This window comes from Melopsittacus undulatus, chromosome 8, assembly GCF_012275295.1.
Source record: "Melopsittacus undulatus isolate bMelUnd1 chromosome 8, bMelUnd1.mat.Z, whole genome shotgun sequence".
NCBI classification, from domain to species: domain Eukaryota; kingdom Metazoa; phylum Chordata; class Aves; order Psittaciformes; family Psittaculidae; genus Melopsittacus; species Melopsittacus undulatus.
This window is the reverse complement of record NC_047534.1, coordinates 10,944,022-10,969,974: the sequence shown is the minus strand read 5'-3', so window position 1 is coordinate 10,969,974 and position 25,953 is coordinate 10,944,022. Positions and strand designations below refer to the sequence as shown.

The window sequence follows — 25,953 nt, the reverse complement described above, 5'->3', positions numbered from 1 at the left end:
AAATTCAATAATCCCACCATTAACTAGACACATTCTTCCTTTGTTTCTGTGGCAATTAATAGGTCATTCACATATTGTAACAGAGCCCCCCTCTGAGAGGGTGGATTCCATGGTTCTAGTTCCAGTGTTAACTGATTTCAAAACTCGTTGGACTGGTTTTAAACCCTTGAGGTAATACTGTCCAAGTTAATTGAGTTTTCCTTACTGTGTCAGGATTTTCCCTATTCCAAAGCCAATAAATTCTGCTTTCCTCTGGCCAATGTTAAACAAGAGTCCTTTAAATCCAAGACAGCAAACCATTTGATCATTATCCAATTTAGTCAATAAGGTAGATGGATTATCTATTATTGGATGAATAACCTCTACAAATTTGTTGACTGCTCTGGGATCTTGAACCAATCTGCAACTTTATTTCTTTACTGGCAAGAGTATTTGTATCCCAATTCACATTCAATGAATAATTTATATTTTAAAATTTATTCTTCTCACCCTAATAAAGATTTTGGAGAATTTAGCATGCATAAAAATTGATGCATTCCCACTTGTTTTTTCCAGTTTGTACTTTGATGGTATCAGAAAGAATCTATGTTTTTTCTTTTTTTTTTTTTGTTGGTGGCCAGTAGCTCCCCCATCTGTAACAAATTCTTGTCCCTCTCATTTAACGCCGAACAAGTTGCTCCCGTATCCGCTAAAGTTCCACTTTATTTCCTCTAGTCCCCAGTTTTAATTTAACCAGTGGATCTGCTAGGGTAGATTGCCCAGGTCCCCGTCAGTCTATTTCCAATTCAGCCATCGGAGCCACTCCATGCACTTCCCCCAGGGCAGTCTCACTTCCAACGTCCAAACTTCCCACACACACGGATCTGTTCCCATAGGAGAAGAACACACTCCCCCACCTCCGCCCGACATCCCTCCACCTCTGCCTCCCCAGCACTCATCCCACGCTTCAAACACGGGAGCTGCCCGAGCTCCCCTACTTTTCTCCCTTGGTTTTTCCTTAACTTTAAACATCTTTCCCCAGTATCATGATCTGAACATCTCTCCAGCTTAGCTTTCAAGTTTTTCCCTATCCTTTTCAAAGCCAAAATTAAGGGATCTGGCGGAGGTATATTAATTTTGCATTCCATCTGTCATATCTGCATACATTACTTCATTCCATTTTCCTTGCCACCTCAAAAACAACATTAATTGTAAGAATGTATCATAATTCAAAGTTCCCTTTTTTAGGCCATTTTTCCTGATCTTCCAAACTATACAAAGGCCACCATTGGTTACAATATTTTATCAACATTTTCTCATTTACCGAGCCCCCAGGAAACCCTCCCAGTTCTTTCCAATGTGCCAAAATACACCATAAAGGACTCCTTTTCAAGATCTCTCCACTCTGCCAATTTCCCATCATCAATCTCGCATTCACACACACACTCCACACAGTTACAACACTTGAGACAGAGACTAAAATCGTATCAAACTAACAATTAATAGTTTATAACCTGTCACCAACACTAAAATCACAAGACCAAAATCATCACTATAACAAGCCACAGAATAGACACTCCACAGTTACAACACCTGAAACAGAGACAACAATTAACAACGTATTTATAGCAGTCTGTCACCAATACCAAAATCACAAGACCAAAATCACAACTGTAACAAGCCACAATAGAAGTCAAATACCAGTAAAATCCAAAACCCTTCCTATAAGACACACACTACGTCTTGCAGGGACCCAAACCACAAGATCCCTCTGCCTCCTGTGATTATAAACCACAGGACGCCCGCTGCCTCCTGTGCATAAAACCTTTTGTACAGGACACCCACTGTGTCTTGCGGACCCAAACCACAAGAAGCCCAGTTCAGGTTTTTTGTTGTTTTGTTTTTGTTTCATTTTTTGGATTTTGGATTTTCTTTTTTTTTTTTTTTTTAATTTTCGATTTTATTTTGTTTTGTTTTTTTTCATTCCCTGGCTCCAGTGTCCATCCTGGCTGTTCCATCAGGGAGCACCAGGAGTCGAATCGGAGGGCAGCTTCTTCTGAGCATGGGGACCCAGCTCTTACCAAAGCATTTTTTTCCTCCAAAGTCACTCAGCCTTCTAGTACATGAGTATCACAGAGACACTGTATCAAAGGAGATGTATATGGGGTCCCAAGTCCATGGTCTGCTACAGTCTGCCCGACACCCCTGATAAGAGCATACGAGAGACCTCGTACTGTGGGTCTTGATCCAGCACATACACCACAGGGAAAGCACACAATACATGCATCCCCCATCTGTCTCGCTTTTCCCTCTACAACTGCCCATTTGTCATAAGGATCTGGGGGATATAAATCAGGCTTCTTTTCTGGATCAATAGGCTCCGGGTCAAAAGGACCATCCACGTCAGCATCGGCATTATCAGGCGTCAGAACCTCAGGATCAGCAACAGCAGCCTGATGAACATGCACAGGCTCCTTGTCAGGATCAACAGGGCCTGAGTCAAAAGGATCATCTTCACCTCTGCCCAGAGTCTTCGCAGCCGTGGCAGCAAGCGGCGGAGGTTCAGAGGGAGGGCGGGAGGGGACACGGCGGATGACACTGGACTCCATGGTCTGGCTTTTTGACTTTAACAAAGAATAACAGAATCATAGAATAGTTAAGATTGGAAAGAACCTTAAGATCATCTAGTTCCAACCCCCCGGCCGTCGGCAGGGGCACCTCACACTAAACCGTATCACCCAAGCCTTCATCCAACCCGGCCTTGAAAACTGCCAGGGATGGAGCATTCACAACCTCCCTGGGTAACCCATTCCAGTACTTCACCACCCTCACAGTAAACAATTTCTTCCTTATATCCAATCTAAACTTCTGCTGTTTAAGTTTTCAACCCAGTTACCCCTTGTCCTGTCACTGCAGTTCCTAATGAAGAGTCCCTCACCAGAATCCCTGTAGGCCCCCTTCAGATACTGGAGGTCTCTATGAGGTCTCTACGCAGCCTTCTCTTCTCCAGGCTGAACAGCCCCACCTTTCTCAGCCTGTCTTCATATGGGAGGTGCTCCAGTCCCCTGATCATCCTCATGGCCCTCCTCTGGACTTGTTCTAACAGTTCCATGTCCTTTTTATGTTGAGGACACCAGAACTGCACACAATACTCCAAGTGAGGTCTCACGAGAGCAGAGCAGAGGGGCAGGATCACCTCCTTCAACCTGCTGGTCACACTTGTTTTGATGCAGCTCAGTTGGCTTTCTGGGCTGCGAGCACACACTGAAGCCGGCTCATGTTCATTTTCTCATCGACCAACACCCCCAAGTCCTCCTTCTTCAGGGCTGCTCTGAATTTCCTTTTTGCTCAACCTGTAGCTGTGACTGGGATTGCTCTGACCCAGGTGTAGGACCTTGCACTTGGCATGGTTAAACTTCATGAGGTTGTGTCATGGGTTCAGCCGTGACAGTCATTTTTCTCCTTCTTGTAGCTGGTGCAGTGCTGTGTTTTGACTTCTGGGCTGGGAATAGTTGCTTGATAGTGAGCATGTTTTGAGGGTGTTTTTGTTCAAGGCCTTTGTTTTTGTTCAAGTGCCTTTTGTTCAAGGCACGTGTTCTGCCGGGGAGGAGGGGAGGCCGGGAGGAAGGAGAGACAGGACACCTGACCCAGGCTAGCCAATGAGGTATTCGATACCATAGCATGTGATGCCCAGGATGCATACTGGGAGAGAGAGAGCAGGAGGGGTGGAGCTCTGGAGGAAAATGGAGGAAGGAGCACGCGGTGCTTGGCCGGGCAGGGTGGAGTGAGTTATGGGTCGGTGGCTGGTGGGGTGTTGTATTCTTTTCGCTTGTTATTGGCTGTATCATTATTATTGTGTTATGCCTTAGCTATTAAACCGTTCTTACCTCAATCCGTGGGGGCTACATTCTTTGGATTTTCCTTCCTAACTCTCCGGGAGTTGGGGGACTTGGCTTAAACCACGACATTTTTGCATCAGCCCACCTCACAAGTGTGTCAAGGTCCCTCTGGATGGCATTCCTTCCCTCCAGCGTATCAACCGAACCACACAGCTTGGTGTCATCGGCAAACTTGCTGAGGGCACCCTCAATCCCACTGTCCATGTCACTGACAAAGATGTTGAACAAGACCGGTCCCAACACTGATCCCTGAGGGACACCACTCATTGCTGGTCTCCAGCCGGACATTGAACCGTTGACCACAACTCTGCGTGCGACCATCCAGCCAGTTCTTTATCCACCGAGTGCTCCACCTATCAAATTGATGCCTCTCCAATTTAGAGACAAGGATGTCATGTGGGACAGTGTCGAGCGCTTTGCACAAGTCCAGCTAGATGACGTCAACTGCTCCACCCCTGTCCATCACTTCTGTAGCCCTGTCATAGAAGGCCACCAAATTGGTCAGGAAGGATTTCCCCTTAGTGAAGCCATGCTGGCTGTCACCAAGCACCTTGTTGTTCTTCATGTGCCCTGACATGCCTTCCAGGAGAATCTGCTCCCAGATTTTGCCAGGCACAGAGGTGAGACTGACTGGGCTGTAATTCCCTGGGTCACGCATTTTCCCCTTCTTGAAAATGGGGGTTATATTTCCCTTTCTCCAGTCATTGGGAACTTCACCTGACTGCCATCATTTTTCAAATATGATGGCCAGTGGCTTTGCAATTTCGTTCGCCAGTTCCTTCACGACCTGCGGATGGATTTCATCAGGTCCCATGGACATGTGTACGTTCAGGTTCTTAAGATGGTCTCGAACCAGATCCTCTCCTACAGTGGGCCCAAGGCCTAGGTTTTCACAGTCCCTGTGTCCACCTTCCAAGACTCGGGTGGTGCCATCAGAGCGTCTGCCAGAGAAGACTGAGACAAAGAAGCCATTCAGAACCTCAGCCTTCTCCAAATCCTGTGTAGCCAGTTCTCCTGAAAGCTTCCGGACGGGGCCTACGTTCTCACTAGTCTGTTTATTAGCTGCTACATACCTATAAAATCCCTTCCTGTTATCTTTAACATCCCTAGCCAAGTTTAGCTCTAACTGGGCCTCAGCTTTCCTAACCTGGTACCTAACTTCCCTGACAACACCCCTGTATTCATCCCAGGCCACCTGCCCTTGCTTCTAACCTTTTATAAGCTTCTTTTTTTCTGTGAACTTTCCTCAGCAGCTCCTTATCCATCCAAGGGGGTCTCCTGGCTCTCCTGCTGCACTTCCTTCTAGTCGGGATGCAACACTCCTGAGCTTGTAGCAGGTGATCCTTGAATGTTAACCAAGAGTCTTGGGCCCCCTTGCCCTCTAGGGCTATATCCCATGGAACCTTGGTAAGCAGGTTCCTGAAGAGCCCAAAGTCTGCTCTCTTGCAGTCCAGGGCAGTGAGCTTGCTGCACGCTCTTCTCACTGTCCTGAGGACCTCGAATTTGACCATCTCGTGATCACTGCGTCCAAGACTTCCCTGGAGCGTCACATTTCCAACCAGCCCTTCCCTGTTGGTGAGCACGAGGTCAAGCAGGGCTCCTCTCCTCGTCGGCTCCTCTATTGCTTGCAGAAGGAAGTTGTCTTCCACACAAACAAGAAACCTCCTGGATTGCGTGTGCCGGGCCGTACCGTCGCTCCAACAGATGTCAGGGTGGTTGAAGTCCCCCATGAGAACAAGGGCCTGCAAGTGTGAGGCTTTTCCTATTTGTCTGTAGAGTTCTTCATCCACAGGTTCCTCTTGATCAGGTGGTCTCTAACAGATCCCCACAGTAATGTCTCCCATTACTGTTCTCCCTTTAACCCTGACCCACAAACTCTCTGTTGACTGCTCACCTGTCCCCAGACAGAGTTCCATACTCTCCAGCCTATCCCTAACATAAATAGCAACTCTTCCTCCCTGCCTGCCAGGCCTGACTTTTCTAAAGAGCCTGTAACCTTCCATTCCAACACTCCAGTCATGGGAGCCATCCCACCATGTTTCGGTGAAACCTACTGTATCTGTTGTGGTTTAAACCAATCCACATAGCTCGTTCACTCACTTCCCCCCCCTTGCTCCCCCGACTCCCAGAGAGTTAGGAAGGAGAATCCAAAGAATGTAGCCCCCACGGGTTGAGATAAGAACAGTTTAATAGCTAAGGTATAACACAAATCACTACTGCTACTACTACTACAAACAATAATGACAAAGGAAATAACAAAGTGAAGAGAATACAACACCTCACCAGCCACTGACCCATAACTCACCCCACCTTTCCTAACCAAGCACCGACCGATACCTCCTCCATCTCCCCAGAGTCCTCCAGCCCTTTTGGGTAACTCTTGGTTACATCCTGGGTATGACGTGCTATGGTATGGAATACCTCTTTGGCTAGCCTGGGTCACGTGTCCTCTCTCTCCTTCCTGGCAGAACATGAGGCTCAGAAAGTCCTTGGGCAAAACAAACATTTGAGCAGTGACTCAAAACATACGTACTATCAGCAACGTTCCCAGCCTGAAAGTCAAAACAGCACTGCACCAGCTACCAAGGAGAAAAAGTGACTGCTACTGCTGAACCCAGGACAGTATCATACCCCTGTAGATGTGCCCACATCTCTAATTCCTCTTGTTTGTTCCCCATGCTACGGCTGTTTGTATAGAGGCATAAAAGGGTTTGTCCAGTGAGGGTCCAGCAAGCCCTGTCCCATCTGTCAGCATGTCTGTTCCCACTTGTCTGCCTGCCCCAGCACTCATCCCATGCTCAAACACAGGAGCTGCTCGAGCTCCCCTCCTTTCCCCCTTGGTTTTCCTTTTTTTTTCTCACAGTTGCCCACCCTGCTCTGCAGCAGCTCCAGATGCCTGCCTCTACAAAAGCACTTCTGCTTTAACACTTCCTTAACACTGAATGTGGATCTGCTGCTCGTTGCCATTGACAGCAGTCTCTTCCTACTTGCCAATGTCAGATAGACAGATGCAGAGGGTGCTTCCCTCGGAGGTACTTGTGATACAGAATTTTCCAACCTATCTTTCCGATTACTCTGTGGGGTTTTTTTTATTGTTTTTTTTTTTGTTTTGTTTTTGTTTTTTAACTTTAAACATCTTTCCACAGTATCACGATCTGAACAACATCTCAGCAGCTTTCTGGTTTTCCCTGTCCTTTTCTAAAGCCAAAATTGAGGGATCTGGCAGAGCTATGTTAATTTCATATTCAGTCTGTCATGCTGGGTGGTTTCTTAAAGTGAAAAACATATCTGCTTACATCACTTAATCCCATTTCCCTTGTTGCTTTAAGAACAACATCAATTGTAACAATGAATTATAACTCAAAGCTCCATTGAAGGGCCACTTTTCCCCATCTTCCAATTTATATAAAGGCCATCATTGATTACAATATTTGATCAGGGTTTTCTTATTCATTCTTCCTCCCGGTGGCCCCACTATATCTTTTCAACGAGCTAAAAGGCAATCTAAAGGGCTCTTTCTGAGAATTCCCCCACTCTGCTGTCCTCCCATTGTAAGCCTTTAAAGATAGATGACACGGTTAGCCCTACAACAATAATATATTACCCAGAGTAAAAGGTACAACGGAGTGCTGCACGCACAACGGATACACCCAAATTCCAAACAGTTCTGTAAAGAAACTGTTTGTTTCCCACCAAAAGAGATAATATATTTTGAACAAGCAGGACACTTAGCTGGGATATACAAACAACAGTGATGGCAGATAGGGCAAGGGGTAGCTTGACCCTGCCCCAGGGAGTTTGATCACTACTCTGACAGTTAACCCCTGTATTGCTCTACTGGTTCTTTAGTTCTCCCAGGTTTCCACAAACTGCTTGTACTAATTCACCCAAACGGCCAATCTGGTCCCAGTCGGACCAATTTCCCGGGCAATTAACACACCAGAAATCCCGGCCAAATTTCCCTGACACTTTATCCTCACAAACAAACCATTCAAAGACAAAATCTGGATCACACACAGTATCACGGTGGATAGGACACCAAAACTCAGCAACAGGTTCAATTTCATGAGTCATGCACGCTTTGTCTGTCTCCGGCCGCTCTCCTCGCACAGAACACGGAACCACGGATCAGGACTCCACACTCGCTTCATAGCTATGCCACGTCTCACACAAAACATTCATTCACACAAGGGCCCGTCTCTCAATCACCCACTTCACACAGAATGTTGTCTAAGCCAGTAATTGGTAACACATACATCTCAAGCCAGTGTTTACCTGCCAAAGGTTCATGAAGCCGTTAGTACAGTGGCCCTTGTATCGATACCCTACAAACCCAACCCAACCCTTGGGACGAGCACCTGTGCCCTTCACCTCACGTAGGATGTATACCCATGGCTTACCGGTATCCCCTTTACCTGATACATACTAAAAACTCTAATGTCTCCCCTTGCGGTCCTACTTTTCTTGACCAGGAGACAGAGCCCCTGACACCCCTAGCCTTGTACCTCCTCCTGCTGAATTTGTCTTTTCCTTTTGTACATGAACCATATTCCCTGTTAGCTAACATAACCCCCAGGGGACTGTCTAGGGGTATTCTGGCCTGCATTTCCTTGCTGCCTTTCTGCCCCGGGACTCAGCTTACCCACCCGTTGTCCCATACTTCTGCCCTGGGGGGTCTTTCAGGTCTTTCTTACTCATTCACTTTGTCTCTTCACCAGCCAATTCCCTTGCAGGAGATTGGAACCGTGGTTAGAAAGACTCCACACTCACTTCATAGATCCCGGATACCCAGTCCATGCCTTCACAGATCCAGGTTACCCGGTCCGTACCTCATTCACACAGTGATCACCGTTCACTTCGTCTCTTCACCAGGCAATTCCCTCGCAGGATATTGGAACCGTGGTTAGAAAGACTCCGCACTTACTTCACACATCCTGGATACCTGGTCCTGTCTCGTTCACACACCAATCACCTCCATACTCCCACCTACCCAAGCAATACTTACAGTCTGTTTTCTTGTCTGGGTCTTTGTGCACAGGAATAACAGGCGACCACGGTTTCCTTGTGAGCCTTTCCCCACTTATGCTTTATGAGTACCCTTCTCTGCCCAGGATATAACCTGCATGTGCCAATGAGTCCAGAGGAAACCGAGCAATTCCACAAAATCAGCACGGCGCGCCTTTCGCGCAAATTCCCCAAGGCCCACGGAAGCAAGGCAGGCTTTATCCTGGACGAGCCCCCATTTGTGAAATAGGAGCTCACTCCTCTAATCGAGATAACAAGGTTTTATTGAGGGACAAACTCAATAAAGCAAAAGCAACAGCACTGGGCATGTGACCATAGCCAGAAGTGCACTGATTAGCATCTGTTACAGGTTTATATACTTTCACTATTGCATTAGCCATATACATACTCATAATGCCTGCCTAGAGACGGGGGATATTATAACTAGCTCAAGGAACTTCTTATCATAAGTCTCTGCCTCTTGGCATCTGTGCACTGCTCTGCAGTGACTGTGGGCAGGAGTCTTGAGGATGGAGTAAGCAGTCTTCCTCACGGTGCACTTTTCACCTTTGGCACAGTGGGACGACCCAGTAATCACAAAACTAGCTGAAACCAGCTGTATCTGCAAGTTTCTGATTGCTGGCAAAGATTTAGACCAGTGTGACCTTCGTGTAAAATTTACTGCAGAACGGGCAGACAAGGAGTATCCAACGCTAGCAGATGTTCAGGAGGCACTGTCTCCAATCTAACTGATAAGTAGAAGGATGGTGTGAAGCAATTCACTCATGTTTAGTGGGGCCACTAAATGCTGTTATCTCACCACAGACTTACAACACAAACATTGTTCTTGTTTTTCAACCGAAGTTAAGCTAAAAGAACTCTGACCCTATATCTTCCAGACATTTGCTTTCCTCATATCAAGCTCCCTCTCCCTCTTTTCTTTTACTTTTACAAATTCTTTTGCTATGTGACTTCATTTTGCTCAAGAGTTCTGGCCATTTTCAACTTGTCTGATCTTGTGTCTTCAGCGAGCTTTGCGAACTCACACAGTTCTATCCACGCAGCAACACCAATGATTTGTGAAAGCCAATGCATGTATGTGTTTATCACACCATACTTCCAAGAGATGGGGACCCCGACGGGGCACTGCCAGGCTGCTGGAGCCTCGCAGGTCCCAAGAGTCGAGGCAGGCTGAGCTCAGACACAAACTTAAACCCTCAGCCATCACTGAAATCCACAGGGAGAGAGCATTCCTCAGCCATCTAAGCTTACAAGACTGCATCAGGGCAGCTGAAGAGGCAGTAACCTGAGCAGAGAAACACTGCTGGTACCTCTGAACCCCTGTTCAGGCGGACGGCGGCTCAAACGTGGTTTTGCTCAAGGCTGCATCACCTCTCCCATGTGCTTCACGTTCCATTACACAATGAGCACCATATACACAATGCCTCTGAAAGGAATTTTATGCCGGAATGATACTAAAACCATACAGGCACATTGGAAAGGCACTTCCAGAGCAGCTCCAGTGTCCTTGCAGAAGCACAGCAAGGATTGCTCTTGGATTTACCCCTTCCATACCTAAAAGCTGGCACTCCAAGTGTGACCTTGTAGAAGAGGAAGACGCGTAAGTCATCGCTCAGCTTTACAGCATTCCTGTACGCTGTAGTTACACCAGCCCCTCCATGGGGCTTGGCCACAGCAGAGACCGTGGTGATGGATCACACCCACTCAAGACATGGCATTAAGACAGGGAATATGTTTGAAATACGTGTACACACGGAACTGTGCCTGTGTAAGAAAACAGCTCTCTTTTCAGATGCAAGATGCAAGAAAGTACGTAAACATCTGCAGCACAGCTTTTTAGAATAAACCTCCAGAGGCTGTTCTCAGGCAGCACACAAAGTTTTAGAATCGCAATTTACACTAACACAGCAAATATAGGCTCTAAGTAAGGTGTAACATTCTGACTGAGATAAAGAGAAACAACTTTGAGAGCCAATAAATCAGCATTGTGACAAGTGACTATTAATCCAAAGCAATAAATGCTTATGACAAATATGATTAGACACACTCCGGTCAGATCTGTCATTATCTCAACCCCTTGGGCCCCACACTAGGCATCAAAAAGAACTGTTGTGGCTTAAACCCAGCCATGCAGTCACTCTCTCACACCCCCTCCACCTCCCCTTCCCATTGCCCTCCCCCAGCTCCCAGAGGGATGGGGAGGAGAATCAGAAGAATGCAACTCCCACGGTTTGAGATAAGAGCAGTCCAGTAACTAAGGTATAACACAAACAAGTGCTGCTACCACCAGTAATAAGGGAAATAACAAAGGAAGAAAATACAACACCTCACCACCCACAGACCGATAACTTGCCCCACCCAGCCTGACTGAGCACCAACTGATACCTCCTCCAACCCCCTCAGAGAACTACTCCTTCCAGGTAACTCTCTGTTATATCCTGGTCATGACGTGCTGTGGTATGGAATACCTCTTTTGTCAGTTTGGGTCAGGTGTCCTGTCTCTGCTTCCTCACAGCTTCTCCTTCTCCCTGAGTAGAGCGTGAGACCCACAGAGTCCTTGGTCAGACTAAACATTTGAGCAGTAACTAGAAACATCAGTGTTATCACTGCTGTTCCCAGGCCGAAAGTCAAAAGACACAGCACTGCACCACCTACTAAGAAGAAAAAAAAAAAGACTACTACTGCTAAACCCAGGACAAATAGAATGCCACTTAAGGCAAGCCTTGTCCTTTTCACATAACAAAGTCAGCTCTTGCACAAGAAGGTGGGTGAGGAAAAGTGATGGGACAGCCAGGGAAGAAAACTATCCCAAATTCCTGACAATTCACCACATGTGGCAAAAGGCTTTGATAGAAGGGCCCCCGCAAACACAGTAGACCTGCCATAGACCTGACAGAGAAGAGCTTCAACAGTGTCCACCCCTTTTTCCCCTAAACCAGGAGACCTCCCCCTGAGGCCAGACCAGACCCTTCCCAAAGACCATCCTCCCAGCAGACACCACCCCTTTTCCCCAGGTGTCTCTTACCTTGGGGCTGCACAGCCTATGACAACTGGGCTCTCTCCCTGACTGATCTCTCCAAACTCTCCTCTCAGGCGCAGACTCTATTGCTCTCCACTAGACCCAGAGTTGGGCAAGTGATAGTAGAGACTAAAAAAACCCAACTGCTTGCTGCCAGCCTTAGCCACACTGCTCCTTCCCATCCCTGTTGGTACACTTGGATTAAACAGATTTACTGCACGTATATAGTTGATTAATCAGCTATTGGAGTCCCCCCACTCCTTTCCAGATGAGCAGAAATATCACCCCTTGACCTGGAAGGTCTCCTGCCTTACCCAATACTGTCTGTGCCACATTGTGAGACAGGACTCACTTGACATTATCATCTTCTGTTTCCTCATAGTGCAACATTTCCCCTTCTCCCCTCTCTGTGCTCTCCATTGCAGCTGGTATTGCTGGTTAATGCTGGAGATTAGACAACCTGAAAGACAAAACCAGACAGGGGTTATAGAGGGAAGCTGCCTTCATGAAGGGACAGGTCTGAAATGCTGAGCCATACAGCAAGCAGCCTCTGAGCTGCTCCAGCAGGCAGGGTGGTGAGGGGCAGCCACTGGCCATTTCCACAGCACAGCAGGCACTTTCAAGGAAGCAATCTTGATTGCCCAGTTCAATTACCCCAGTGAACCTCAACACTAACACCACCCACCTCACCAAATGTTAGCCTCAGAGGAGACCTACAACACAGCACGCTGCATTTGGTTTCCCTCTTCAATATGGCTCCTGGCTGAAAAGGAGCAGAGACTCCACATCAGCTATCTGCACTGAAATTGTGAACAAGCTGCTTTCCCCTGGTGCTACCAAACATTTCATCCAGTGCCAGACTCTGAGCAGGGCAGAAGCAAAGGCAAGCGCCTCTCCTTCAATCGTGACGAAGAACAAGCTATTTCATCAAACACAAATCAAACTCCTGTTCTTTTCAGTACTAAAGTATCACATGAGAACTCAGAGGAAGGGAAGTAAGAATCACTGTATCTCTTACCATTATACATCCCTTTTATTCAGAAACTGTTGTCTGACAGCCCACAACATGGTCACTTCTCAGGGCCCTCATTTCTCGTGGTTTTGTTCCTCTGCAAGAGGCAGAGTCCTACTCACCAAGCAGGCGGCTTGAGCGGCTGCCCACTTCCACTGCAGAGTCTGGGATGTCATTACATTTGCTTCATGACCGTCTATTTCCCCACAAGCAGAACGTGCATCCTTGCTTTAACAAGCAGCAGCAGAACGTGGCTGCACCTACCCAAGCATCACTGCAGTGGAGACAAACCCCAGAACCCCAGGCCTAGCAGCTTGAAGAGCATTCACAAAGGTAGCCTGGCACTCACATTAGGAGAGCTTCACACCTTCTCCTCCTCCCCTGGGGACCAGTTTGGTGCTGGAAATGGGGCCTCACAGAATAATTGCTACACTGCCTGATCCCAGGTAGGTTCAAGACTTCACCTGGACATAGCCTACATGTAGGAAATAATTCGAGTCTATGGCACTTTTACAGGTGACCACGTAATCGCTACCTCTGCCCCCCAGAGCCACAGTCCAGCACCTCAACAAAGTGACCAAGGAGGGAAACTCCTGGTAAGTTCACAGATCTTGTCCACTTCTGCACTTTGGTAATCAGCCCTTGTGCCAGGCACTGCATCCGGAATCTGTTTTCTCATGTTGCCTGGGAGAACAGCACAAGGGGCACATCAGTCAACCAGCTTTAGACCTGGGGAGACTAGGAATGGAGTGTGACAGGCACATGTGAACTCAGGAAAAGCCTTTGCTCTGGTGAGAGCCAGTACCTCCCGTGCCCATCCACCATGCAGTCAGCTGTGCCTGGGACACCCCAAGTGGGGCCAGTCACAGGCACTTAGAGCTGATGTATGTAAAGCAGTGCTGTGCTGGGCACTATGAGGCTTGAATAAGATACCTGTGTCACCCAACAAAGGAAAAGCTGGGACACCAATAGGCTTCATTGGCTTTCATCCTTCAAGCTCTTTCTTGAGCTCAACAGGATCAAGAATTATAGAACCATAGAATGGCTGAGGTTGGAAGGGACCTTACAGTTCATCGAGTTCCCAGCCCCTGCCACGGGCAGGGACATCTTCTACTAGCACAGGTTGCTGCGAGCCCCATCCAACCTGGCCTTCAACACTGCCAGGGACAGAGAAGAGCCAAGGGCCCCAAGGGAACCAGCAGAACGCGGCGCAGCCCCTGCCCTGAAACACTCAGGACATCCTCCTGGAGGAGCTGTGTGCAGGAACCACTGCAGGGTACGAGGCAGCCCCTCTGGCACCCTCCCTCACCTGCTGTGCGGACGCTGGCCCGCAGCAGCCGAGGGAAGAGATGGGGGAGGCCTGACAAGCGCTGGCCCTGCACAGCCGCTCACAGCCCCGCGGCTCCTACGAGCACACGGCTGGCACAGGCCAGCAGCGGAGCCGCCACAGCTTGAGGCCCAGGCCAGAGCCACGGGCCGGGCGCTGCTCCCGGGACCGGCCACCCAGGCCTCTCGGGGAAAAGGCACACGGACGAGGCCCTCACACGGCCTACACGGGTTTCCCGGCCGAGCGCCGCCGGTACCGGGCCTACAGGACCGCGGCAAAGGGAAGGGGCGGCCGACCCAGGGGAGCAGGGACCGCGGGAGGTGGGGGAGACCTGGGGGTAATCCCGAGGACCTCAGTCTGGGGCCGGTCCCGACGCGTTGCCATGGACACGCGCCGCGCGCGCACGCACTCACCCTCTGCCTCAGCCCCCACCAACCGCCCTCTGCCCCGCGGCGGGAAACAAACACCCGGCCCGGCCGCCCCCAATTTATCCCCCACGGTGGGGACGGCGCAGCCAATCAGGAGCCGCCCGCGCAGGCGCAGTCGGGAAAGGCAACGCGGCGGCGCTCAACGAACGTTTATTGCGTGGGCTCATTGCGAGCGGCACCGGCCATGGGAGCCGAGCCCGGGGGTCACCAGGTCCCAGCCCTGCCTGGGCAGGGGCACCCGAACGTGTCCAGGCGGAGCTTGGGTGTGCCCAGGGAAGGAGCCTCCGCATCCCCCTGCGCAGCCTGTTCAGTGCCCTCACACTGCAACGGAACAAGTTCTTCTTCATGGCGAGGGGAAACCTCTCGCGTTTCAGTTCACGGCCACTGCTCCTCATCCTGGCGCTGGCCATCACTGAAAAGACTCTGGCACCTTCCTCCTGCCACCTGCCCCAAACCTCCAATCAGCTCCCTCCACCGCCTCTCCCCTTCCTCATCTCTGAGGGCTCATTCTCCTAGGAAGAAAATGCTTTCACCCTCCACAAGCAGGATGGTCAGTGGGAGGGGAGACACCGGGCTTTGCCTAAAGGGTATCAGACCTCACTGCTCCCCACACTCACCCCACCTAGGGCTCCCCACCCCTGTGGGTCTGCTGGTGCCGGAAGAGCGCCGAGCTCACTCTGAAGCCATTCCCACACTGTGCACAAACATAGGGAACACTCCCCAGTGTGGATGTGCTGGTGCTGGATGAGGTGGGCACGCTGCCGAAAAGCTGTTCCCACAGGAGGCACAAGAGTAGGGCCTCTCCCCAGTGTGGATCAGCCGGTGTTTCACAAGCTCACACCTCCTGTTGAAGCTCTTCCCACAATCCATACACTCGTAGGGTTTCTCCCTTGTGTGGAGCTGTTGGTGTCGTGCCAGGCCTGAGCTCACGCTAAAGCTCGCCCCACAGCTCCTGCACTTGTAGAGTTTCTTTGCAGCATGCACCTGCTGGTGCTGGACAAGCTTCAAGTTCTCAGAAACACTCTTTCTGAACTGTCGTGGTTTAATCCCAATCCCCACAGCTAATTCACTCACTTCCTCCCCCCTCGCTCCCCCAACTCTTATAGAGCTGGGGAGGAGAGTCCACAGGATGTAGCTCCCATAGGTTGAAATAAGAACAGTTTAATATCTAAGGTATAACACAAATCACTACGGCTACCAACACTACTACTATTAATGATAAAGGAAGTAACAAGTGAAGAGAATACAACACCTCAGCAGTAACAAAAACCGTATGTGCTATCACCAATGTTCCCAGCCTGAAAGTCAAAACACAGCACTGCACCAGCTACCAAGAAGGAGAAAAAATGCGTGCTACTGTTGAACGCAGGACACACACTCAGCACACTTGAACAGCTTCTAACTCGTGTGCATCTGCTGGTGTCGTTTAAGGGATGAGCTCACACAGAAGCTCTTCCCGCAGCTCCTGCACTTGTAGGGTTTCTCCGCAGTGTGCACCCGCTGGTGCTGGAGGAGGTGAAAGCTGATGGAGAAGCTCTTCCCGCACTCAGCACACTTGTAGGGCTTCTCCCCGGTGTGAGTTACCTTGTGCCGGATGAGAGTCGAGCTTACGCTGAAGCTCTTCCCACAGGTCCTGCACTCATAGGGTTTCTCCCCAGTGTGTACCCGCTGGTGTTCGATAAGCTGCCCTTTCTTGGAGAAACCCTTCCCGCACTCAGCACACTTGTAGGGCTTCTCCCCGGTGTGGGTTACCTGGTGCTGGATCAGGCTTGAGCTCACACTGAATCTCATTCCCGCACTCAGCACACCTGTAGGGCTTCTCCCCGGTGTGGGTTACCTGGTGCTGGATCAGGTTTGAGCTCACACGGAAGCTCTTCCCACAGGTCATGCACTCGTAGGGTTTCTCCCCGGTGTGCACCCGCTGGTGCCGGAGGAGCCGAGAGCTGTCCGAGAAGGCCTTCCCGCACTCGGCACACTTGTAGGCCTTCTCCCTCGTGTGGGTTAACTGGTGCTGAATAACACTGCGGCTCACGCTGAACCTCTTCCCGCAGGTTCTGCACTCGTAGGGTTTCTCCCCACTGTGCACGGGATGGTGCATGATCAGCTGTTCTTTCCTGGAGAAGCTCTTGCCGCACTCAGCGCACTTGTAGGGCTTCTCCCCTGTGTGCACCCGACGGTGCAGGATGAGCTGCGCATTCTTCAAGAAGCTCTTCCCACACTCAGCACACTTGTAGGGCTTCTCTCCAGTGTGGGTTACCTGGTGCTGGATCAGGTTTGAGCGCTCACTGAAGCTCTTCCCGCACTCAGAGCACTCATAGGGTTTCTCCCCAGTGTGCACCTGCTGGTGCTGGATGAGATGTGACCGGTGCTGGAAACTCTCCCCACATCTGGTGCAGGTGAAGGGCTTTTCTCTGGTGTGGATTCTCCAACGCTGGATGAGGTTGGAGCTCACCTGGAAGCTCTTGGATCTTTGAATCCTCTCTGACCTGCGTGGGAGAACAGGGTTCTGTGCAGGACCCTGGGAACTCTTCTCCTCTGACAGTCCTGAGCATAAACCCTTGGGCTCCACTGGGCTGGGGATGCCTTGATGGGCATTGTCTTCAATCGTGCTCACAACCGCAACTTCACCTGCAATAAAATGAGAATCCAGACAAGTCACAGGCAGGACTAGAAGCTTTGGAAAGGGCAAATCGCAAGGGACCGAATTCTAAAAATTCAGCAAATAGACTGACTTTAAGTATAAAACTCCTAGGCACACAGCACAACCAGCCCAGCATCAATGAGTGCTGGGAGGGAAACAATAGGGAAGAAAAGAGAACTTAATTCTGCCTTGCTGCTCAAACCCCACATTCTGACTGTGTGCAAGGGGAGGACGGATCCCCCATGTCAGAGACACTCTGACAGAGCTGAGGAAGACAGAGGCATGACAGGAACCATCAGAGGCACACAACAGCTTCTGTGCAGGAGATGAGTCAACTGCCCATTCTGCTGGGAAAAGGTACAGCTGATAGAGGGTCTCACAGAGGACTTTAAAAACACCAGTGGCCTATGGGGTGGTTTGGCACCTATCCTGCACCATCTGTTCTAAATTAAGAACTCCTGCCAGCAGTAAAAGGCACTTTCAAAGCAAACTAAAGGAGGCAGCAATTCATAAATCACCTAAATAAGCTGGGGACCTCCTTGCTGCAAGCTGCCACGGATGCTACAATGTGCGCACCTTGAGAAGGCAAGAAGATACATCTTGAGACATTATGTGTGTAGTTCAGGAGCTCCTGAAGCCACAGACTGCTCAGGCCTGTGAAAGGATACAGGGACACATCACTGCTTGTCTGCCCTTCTCTGGGTCTTCATCAAAGGCTGGGCCTGCTGCCTGCTGTATGAGGAAAGGCTGAGAGAGCTGGCCTTCCTCTGCCTAGACAACAGAAGGCTCAGGGCAGACCTGATCACCATAGTCCAGTATTTCAGGGTGGCTGTGAAGAAGACGGAGGCTCCCTTTTCACAAGGAGTCACACGGAAAAGACGAGGGGTGTGATAAACACATAAATGTATTGGCTTTCGCAAATCACAGGTGTGGTTATGTGGATATAACTATACAAGTTTATAGTTACAAAACCAAAGCTCAATAAAGACATAAGATGAGCAAACCGGAGTCGTATAGTAGAAGAATCTGTAAAGTTAAAAAGAAGAAAAGGGGGGGAGGGGTTTGCGTGCTTGATAGAAGAAAAGCTAGTGCCTGTAAAATATAGTTAAAGTACTTTTTAGCTTAACTTAGGTTGTAGAAAGAGAACAATGTTTATGTTGTTAGCCTGTGGAATTTAGGGTCCCCACTAAATGTGAGTTAATTGTTTCACACTGGTCATCTAAAGTATCTTTAGTTTTAAAGAACAATGTTTGTGTTGTAAGTCTGTGGTGAGATAACAAGATTTAGTGACCCCAGTAAACATGAAGGAGTTATTTCACACCATCCTTGTACTTATCAGTTAGTTCAGAGACAGAGCCTCCCAAACATCCGCTAGCTTGCCATACTCCTTTTCTGCCCATCCTGCTATAAATTTTACAGGAAGGTCACACTGTTTTAAATCTTTGTTAGTTATTAGAATAATTACAGATATGGCTGGTTTTAGCGAGTTGTGTCATTACTGGAGCGTCCAACTGTGCCAAATGTGAAAAGCACACTGTGAAGAAGACTGCTTACTTCATCCTCAAGACCCCTGCCCACAATTATTGAAGAGCAGTGCGCAGACGCCAAGAGGAGGAGACGTATGATAATAAATTACTGGACTTAATTATAATGTTCCCTGCCTATATGTAGGGATTATGAATATGTATGTGACTAATGGAATTGTGAAAGAATATAAACCTGTAACAAATGCTAATCATTTGCGCCTCTGGCTATGGTCACGCACCCAGCGCCGTTTGCTTTTGCTTTATTGACTTTGTCCCTTAATAAAACCTTGTTATCTTGTTTAGAGAAGTGAATTCGTATTTCACAAGGGGTACAAGTTACTCCTGGGGAGATTCTGGTTGGACACGAGAGGAAAATGTTTCCCAGCCATTGGAATAATCTCCCCAGGGAAGTGGTGCACTCCCCAGCGCTGGACGCTTTAAAGACTCAGCTGGACAGGGCACTGGGACATGCAGGCCCGGTCACGCTTTGCCTGGAAAAGTTGTCCTGGATGAGCCTTGAGATCCCTCCCAGCCTGGTGGCCTGTGGGGCTATGATTACCCTTGTCACAGGCAGCACGTGAAGCTGGACGGGCCCTGCTCCAACCCAGCACCGCCGCCCTTGGACATTCTGTGGGCGCTGCTGCCCCTGGAGCACTGCTTCTCAGGACGGGGTCACACTGATGGCCCTTACCTGAGGTGCCGCTCAGAGCACTCTTCCCTTCGCAGGAGCGGAGACGGGACATCCGCACTTCCTCCTCCTGATCCATGTGGATGAGCATCTCCGGCTCCGCTCCGGGGGCCTGCTCCGGGGAAAGAAACGAAGAGGGTCAGGCGAGCTGGGCTTTCCCCGACCGCTACCAGCGGCGCGGCTCGGGAGCTCGCGGCTCCGCGCCGAGCAGGGACCCCGCCTCCAGGGCCCGTGCAGCGGAGAGCACCGGGCCCCGCAGCACCCCCCTGCCAGGCAGGCTCACGCGGCCGCGGGGGGCGGGCTTCCGGGCCAACCCCTACCGGGTCAGGTCCCGCTCCCTGCGGCCCGGCCAGGCCCGCCCTCAGCGGCTGGACCGGCGCACCAGGGGGCGCTGCCCCGTGACGGCGGCGACCAAGGCCGGGCGGTGCCTTCGCCTCCAAGAGCGGAGGAAGATGGCGGCGCTGGGCTGCCGGTGGCGATGGTGCCGTTCTACGGCGGGGCTCCGCGGGCCTGTCGCTACCGAGGGCAGCTCCCGCCGCGCTCAGACAGCGGCGCGGCCTCCCCCCGCGGGTGGGTCACCTGCTGCCGGAGCCCATGAAGCTGTGTCTGCTCTCCCGGGACGGGTGTCCGGTGCGCGATGAGGCGCCGGCGCTGCCGGAGGGTGTCCCCGCAGGCGAAGGGTCTCCCTCGGGGTCCCTGCGGAAGGCTTCAGCTCTGCGTGCTGGGAAGGCTCATCCGTGCCAGACCAACAGCAAATGCCCACCTCGGGGGCAGTGTAGACCCTTCATGGCAGGAGCTCGACGAACAAGACACGGCAGCAGCCAGCGCTTTCTCAGGAGAAAGCATCCAGAGGACACCAAGCAGAGCTCTGGAGCTTTGTAGGTGCACTGTGATTCCGAGAAAACTCCATGAACAAACTCGCCAACACAGTTTCAAGCTGACAAGCAGGTATTCTTTATTGCGGCGCCGGGAGACACGGGGGATAGCTCCTCCTAACGTGTGTCCCCGTATTGCTCTACAGGCCATCCCTCTATGGTCCCCCTGCATATTACATCATTTCCCAGACTGTTTCCCGCATTCATACAAAAATGTGATGGTGGTCTTTCATGGTCGTTTACTTTTACCAGCTTAACTAACATTACAGACATAGCAATCATCCTGTCCTTCTACTTATCAGCTAGTTTAAGTGCTCCCATCCTGGCCATCAGCTAGTCCCAGATACTCCCCATGCCCAGGTCCTGTTCTTCCATTCTGCTTTTCTCACACCTTTTGTACTAAGGTTCTGAGCACCTGGAACTATGTCAACTACCTTCAGGCACCACGGTTATTTTCCATTACAAAGCCATCAAACTTATCATTACTTAGAACTGATTACATTTTGTGCTTTTGTGACTCCTTGTATGAAATCCCCCCTTTTTCTGTCCTTTTGCAAATTCTTTTGCAACATTTTATATAATACCATTACCATCTAGAGTCTTTTGAAATAGTTTCCTGTTTCTACTTGGTACTTAAATTTCATTTCTTTTTCCAATCTTCATAACTTATCATAGGTCGTTTACAATACCAGAAAGAAAATTGTATTGTACCACAAATAATCAATATTAAAACAATTAATATTCCTACAACCAGTTGCCTTAACCAGGAGAGATATCAAGTAACCATGAAGTTAACTTTTTCCATATTTCTTTAAACCCCCAGGAGGTATCATCCTTGTCCATTTTATGAAAGATTTTAGTTTGTTTCCAGATTTTCTCCAGATTTCAGGAACAGCAGCTTTCACTGATTATGGAACAAACCCCTCCTTGTAAAGTAAGTAACATGTCCAGCACCCACAAATTTGTCCATGAGAGAGAGCTGGAAATTGGAATGCCAATTAATGGAAGGCCCTGATCTCCTGATTCGAGCAACTGTGCACACACTCAACAGCCACTACAATTAACAATTTTAGTAACATTCTGCATTAATTTCAGGTATAAGTATTGGTGCCAAACTAGTAAGCCACTTATCATATAAATCCAAATTATGATCGATACAATTTCATATGTAAGGGTTCAACTTGCCATGTCTTCTCTGGTTCTGGTGCTTGCTTTATTCTTGAATAATGTATCCAAGCAGGTTGTTCCTTTATCTTCACTGCTGTAAATGTGGTCAGTGAGATCTTGTACCGTCCGCTCCACTTCTCCTGTAGAGGATTCTCTTGAAAAATGCTTATCATAAACACAGTCTCTGGATCTAAAAGGGTGAGTCGGATAATCCATGCCTCTCACTCTTGTCCCCAGTATTCTCTTATTTCTGCTAATTGTTTTCCCAGATTGACCAGAAAACTCTCAGAGATAGCCTTCTCCCACTTCCAGAAGACTTTCTCCTTTAGACTGGGACTGATAGGATCTTCCATATAAAATTTTACATGGTGTAGCCTTTTCTTTCGAGCGAGGTTTAGTTCAAATTCTTAACAGAGCCAGTGGTAAGGCTTGGTACCAATACTAATTCATTTCCTGACATATTTTACCAGTCTGTTGTTCGATCAGATGGTTCATCTTTTCTACCTGCCCACTGGCCTGAGGCCTGTATGGAACATGTAGTTGCCAATTGTCATGGTTTAAAACCAAGTCCGCACAGCTTGTACACTCACTCCCCCGCCTTGCTCCCCCAACTCCCAGAGAGTTAGGAAGGAGTCCGAAGAATGTAGCCCCCATGGGTTGAGGTAAGAATGGTTTAATAGCTAAGGTATAACACAAATCACTACTGCTACTACTACTACAAATAATAATGATAAAGCAAATAACAAGTGAAGGGGATACAACACCTCACCAGTCACCGACCCATAACTCACCCCACCCTGCCCAACCGAGCACCGACCGATACCTCCTCCATCACCCCAGCCCTTCTGGGTCACTCCCGGTTACATCCTGGGCCTGATGTGCTATGGTATGGAATTCTCTTTGGCTAGCCTGGGTCAGGTGTCCTGTCTCTCCTTCCTCCCGGCTTCCCCTCCTTCCCGGCAGAGCATGAGGCTCAGAAAAGGCCTTGGATAAACCAAATATTTGAGCAGTAACTCAAAACATACTTGCTATCAGCAACGGTTCCCAGCCCGAAAGTCAAAACACAGCACTGCACCAGCTACCAAGAAGGAGAAAAAGTGAGTGCTACTGCTGAAACCAGGACACCAATCAACTTCTAATTTTTTTTTGCTAATTTCTTGTAACTATTTGGCTCTAAAGTGCTAGCCTCGGTCAGAGGAAATTGCCTCTGGTACTCCAAAACAAGGTATTTCATTTAACAATGTTCCAATTACTTGTCTTGCATTATTTATTCTACAAGGAAATGCTTCTGGCCACCCTGGAAAAGTTCGTTAACACCAACAAATATTGGTAACCTTGTGTTCTCGGTAATTCAGGAAAATTTATTTGCCAGTACTGTCCCAGATAGCTTCCTCCCCAGTTGTACCAATTTGATTTCTATTTTCAATGTTAGGATAATTCTTGAGACAGAGCTGACATTGTCACTAATTGAAGTATGGTATATAGATTCCTTCCTACAATTTGCTTGCCTTAAGTATTTACACAAAGAGTTGCTACCCCAATGAGTTTTATTACGTTCCTCCTGAAGTACCTCCCAGAGTTGATTACAGGGAATTACAGTTTGCCCATCAGGTATCTGAACCCAAGCCTCTTTGTTTTCCTGTCCTTTGAGATCTTCAATCAATTTTCTATGCTCCTTTGAATATCCAGGTTTAGATTTCTCAATTGTTAGTTTGCCGTCAGGGATTAAAGGAATGATTTTAGGTTGTTCAGCTTCTTCTTTGGCTTCAATATTGGCCAAATTATTTCCAATTTCCTGATCAGAGTCACCAGCTGCCAGTAGTCATAGAATTTCTGTAGCATGTTGAATTTTATTTTTTTTTCCTGTGTGTTCAAAAGTTTTCATTCTTTTCAGATGTCACCATGTTCATAGACCACAAATGTGTATTTAGAATCAGTCCAAATATTTATCCTTTTGTCTTTAGCCAGTTGCAGGGCTCTTGTTCAGCATGTTCCAGAGGTTTCTTTCAGATCTGGTCAGCTTGAACATACAGTCTCTATAGTAGCCAAGCAGTTGTGTGTTAATAGTTCTGCTGGTTGTTCCTGCAAAAGGATGCTGGATTGACAACATTAGTGACCACCATTTCTATATCACTGTGTTGCACAAGGGTGGCCTGGTATTTTAAAAAACATGAAGGAGGTAACCAGTGGGCTTCCAGAACTGCTGATACAACATGGGACACTAGTACAGTAATCGTTTGTCCCAAGGTGAATTTGCAAGCCTCTTCAATGTCCATGACAACTGCAGCCACAGCTCTTAGGCATCTGGGCTCTCCTTTGCTTGCTTCATCCAGCTGTTTTGAAAAACACACCACTGTCCTCTTATAGAGTCCTAATTTCTGAGCAAGGACCAAAGCTATTCCCTGTTCTTCACAGGAATATAGCCGAAATGATTTAGTCACATCCGAAGTCACAGAGCTGCAGTTCTCATAAGCTCTGTTTTAAAGCCCTCCTCTGCAGAATCAATCTATTTCAAAAAGAGAGGGGTTTCTTTTAACAGTTCACATAGTGGTCTTACCAGAACACCACAATCATGCATCCAAAGTCTGCATCATCCAGTCATTCCCAGGAATGTACAGAACTCCTTGATGGTTGATGGTCGTGGCGTTTGACAAATGGCTTCTTTTCTAGCAGTTCCAACTTCTCTGCTCTCCTGTTGTTTCATAACCTAGGTAGGAAACTCGGGTTTGAATTAGTTGGGCCTTTTGTCTGGATACCCGATAATCATTCAGTCCCAGAAAATTCAATAATCCCACCATTAACTAGACACATTCTTCCTTTGTTTCTGTGGCAATTAATAGGTCATTCACATATTGTAACAGAGCCCCCCTCTGAGAGGGTGGATTCCATGGTTCTAGTTCCAGTGTTAACTGATTTCAAAACTCGTTGGACTGGTTTTAAACCCTTGAGGTAATACTGTCCAAGTTAATTGAGTTTTCCTTACTGTGTCAGGATTTTCCCTATTCCAAAGCCAATAAATTCTGCTTTCCTCTGGCCAATGTTAAACAAGAGTCCTTTAAATCCAAGACAGCAAACCATTTGATCATTATCCAATTTAGTCAATAAGGTAGATGGATTATCTATTATTGGATGAATAACCTCTACAAATTTGTTGACTGCTCTGGGATCTTGAACCAATCTGCAACTTTATTTCTTTACTGGCAAGAGTATTGTATCCCAATTCACATTCAATGAATAATTTATATTTTAAAATTTATTCTTCTCACCCTAATAAAGATTTTGGAGAATTTAGCATGCATAAAAATTGATGCATTCCCACTTGTTTTTCCAGTTTGTACTTTGATGGTATCAGAAAGAATCTATGTTTTTTCTTTTTTTTTTTTTTGTTGGTGGCCAGTAGCTCCCCCATCTGTAACAAATTCTTTTCCCTCTCATTTAACGCCGAACAAGTTGCTCCCGTATCCGCTAAAGTTCCACTTTATTTCCTCTAGTCCCCAGTTTTAATTTAACCAGTGGATCTGCTAGGGTAGATTGCCCAGGTCCCCGTCAGTCTATTTCCAATTCAGCCATCGGAGCCACTCCATGCACTTCCCCCAGGGCAGTCTCACTTCCAACGTCCAAACTTCCCACACACACGGATCTGTTCCCATAGGAGAAGAACACACTCCCCCACCTCCGCCCGACATCCCTCCACCTCTGCCTCCCCAGCACTCATCCCACGCTCAAACACGGGAGCTGCCCGAGCTCCCCTACTTTTCTCCCTTGGTTTTCCTTAACTTTAAACATCTTTCCCCAGTATCATGATCTGAACATCTCTCCAGCTTAGCTTTCAAGTTTTTCCCTATCCTTTTCCAAAGCCAAAATTAAGGGATCTGGCGGAGGTATATTAATTTTGCATTCCATCTGTCATATCTGCATACATTACTTCATTCCATTTTCCTTGCCACCTCAAAAACAACATTAATTGTAAGAATGTATCATAATTCAAAGTTCCCTTTTTAGGCCATTTTTCCTGATCTTCCAAACTATACAAAGGCCACCATTGGTTACAATATTTTATCAACATTTTCTCATTTACCGAGCCCCCAGGAAACCCTCCCAGTTCTTTCCAATGTGCCAAAATACACCATAAAGGACTCCTTTTCAAGATCTCTCCACTCTGCCAATTTCCCATCATCAATCTCGCATTCACACACACACTCCACACAGTTACAACACTTGAGACAGAGACTAAAATCGTATCAAACTAACAATTAATAGTTATAACCTGTCACCAACACTAAAATCACAAGACCAAAATCATCACTATAACAAGCCACAGAATAGACACTCCACAGTTACAACACCTGAAACAGAGACAACAATTA

At 48.2% G+C, this 25,953-nt stretch overlaps 1 protein-coding gene across 1 annotated transcript in view; it reads right to left on the bottom strand.

Moving 5' to 3' along the window:
• Positions 1–25,953, bottom strand: part of LOC115947107 (zinc finger protein 347-like) — a 51,039-nt gene that overhangs the window by 13,626 nt on the left and 11,460 nt on the right. The window contains exons 3-6 of the mRNA XM_034065791.1: positions 19,548–19,656; positions 17,907–17,984; positions 16,442–17,317; positions 12,237–12,382 (exon numbers count right to left, since the gene is read on the bottom strand). Coding sequence (XP_033921682.1) covers positions 12,237–12,382; positions 16,442–17,317; positions 17,907–17,984; positions 19,548–19,656 — 1,209 coding nt within the window. The remainder of the gene's footprint in view (positions 1–12,236; positions 12,383–16,441; positions 17,318–17,906; positions 17,985–19,547; positions 19,657–25,953) is intronic.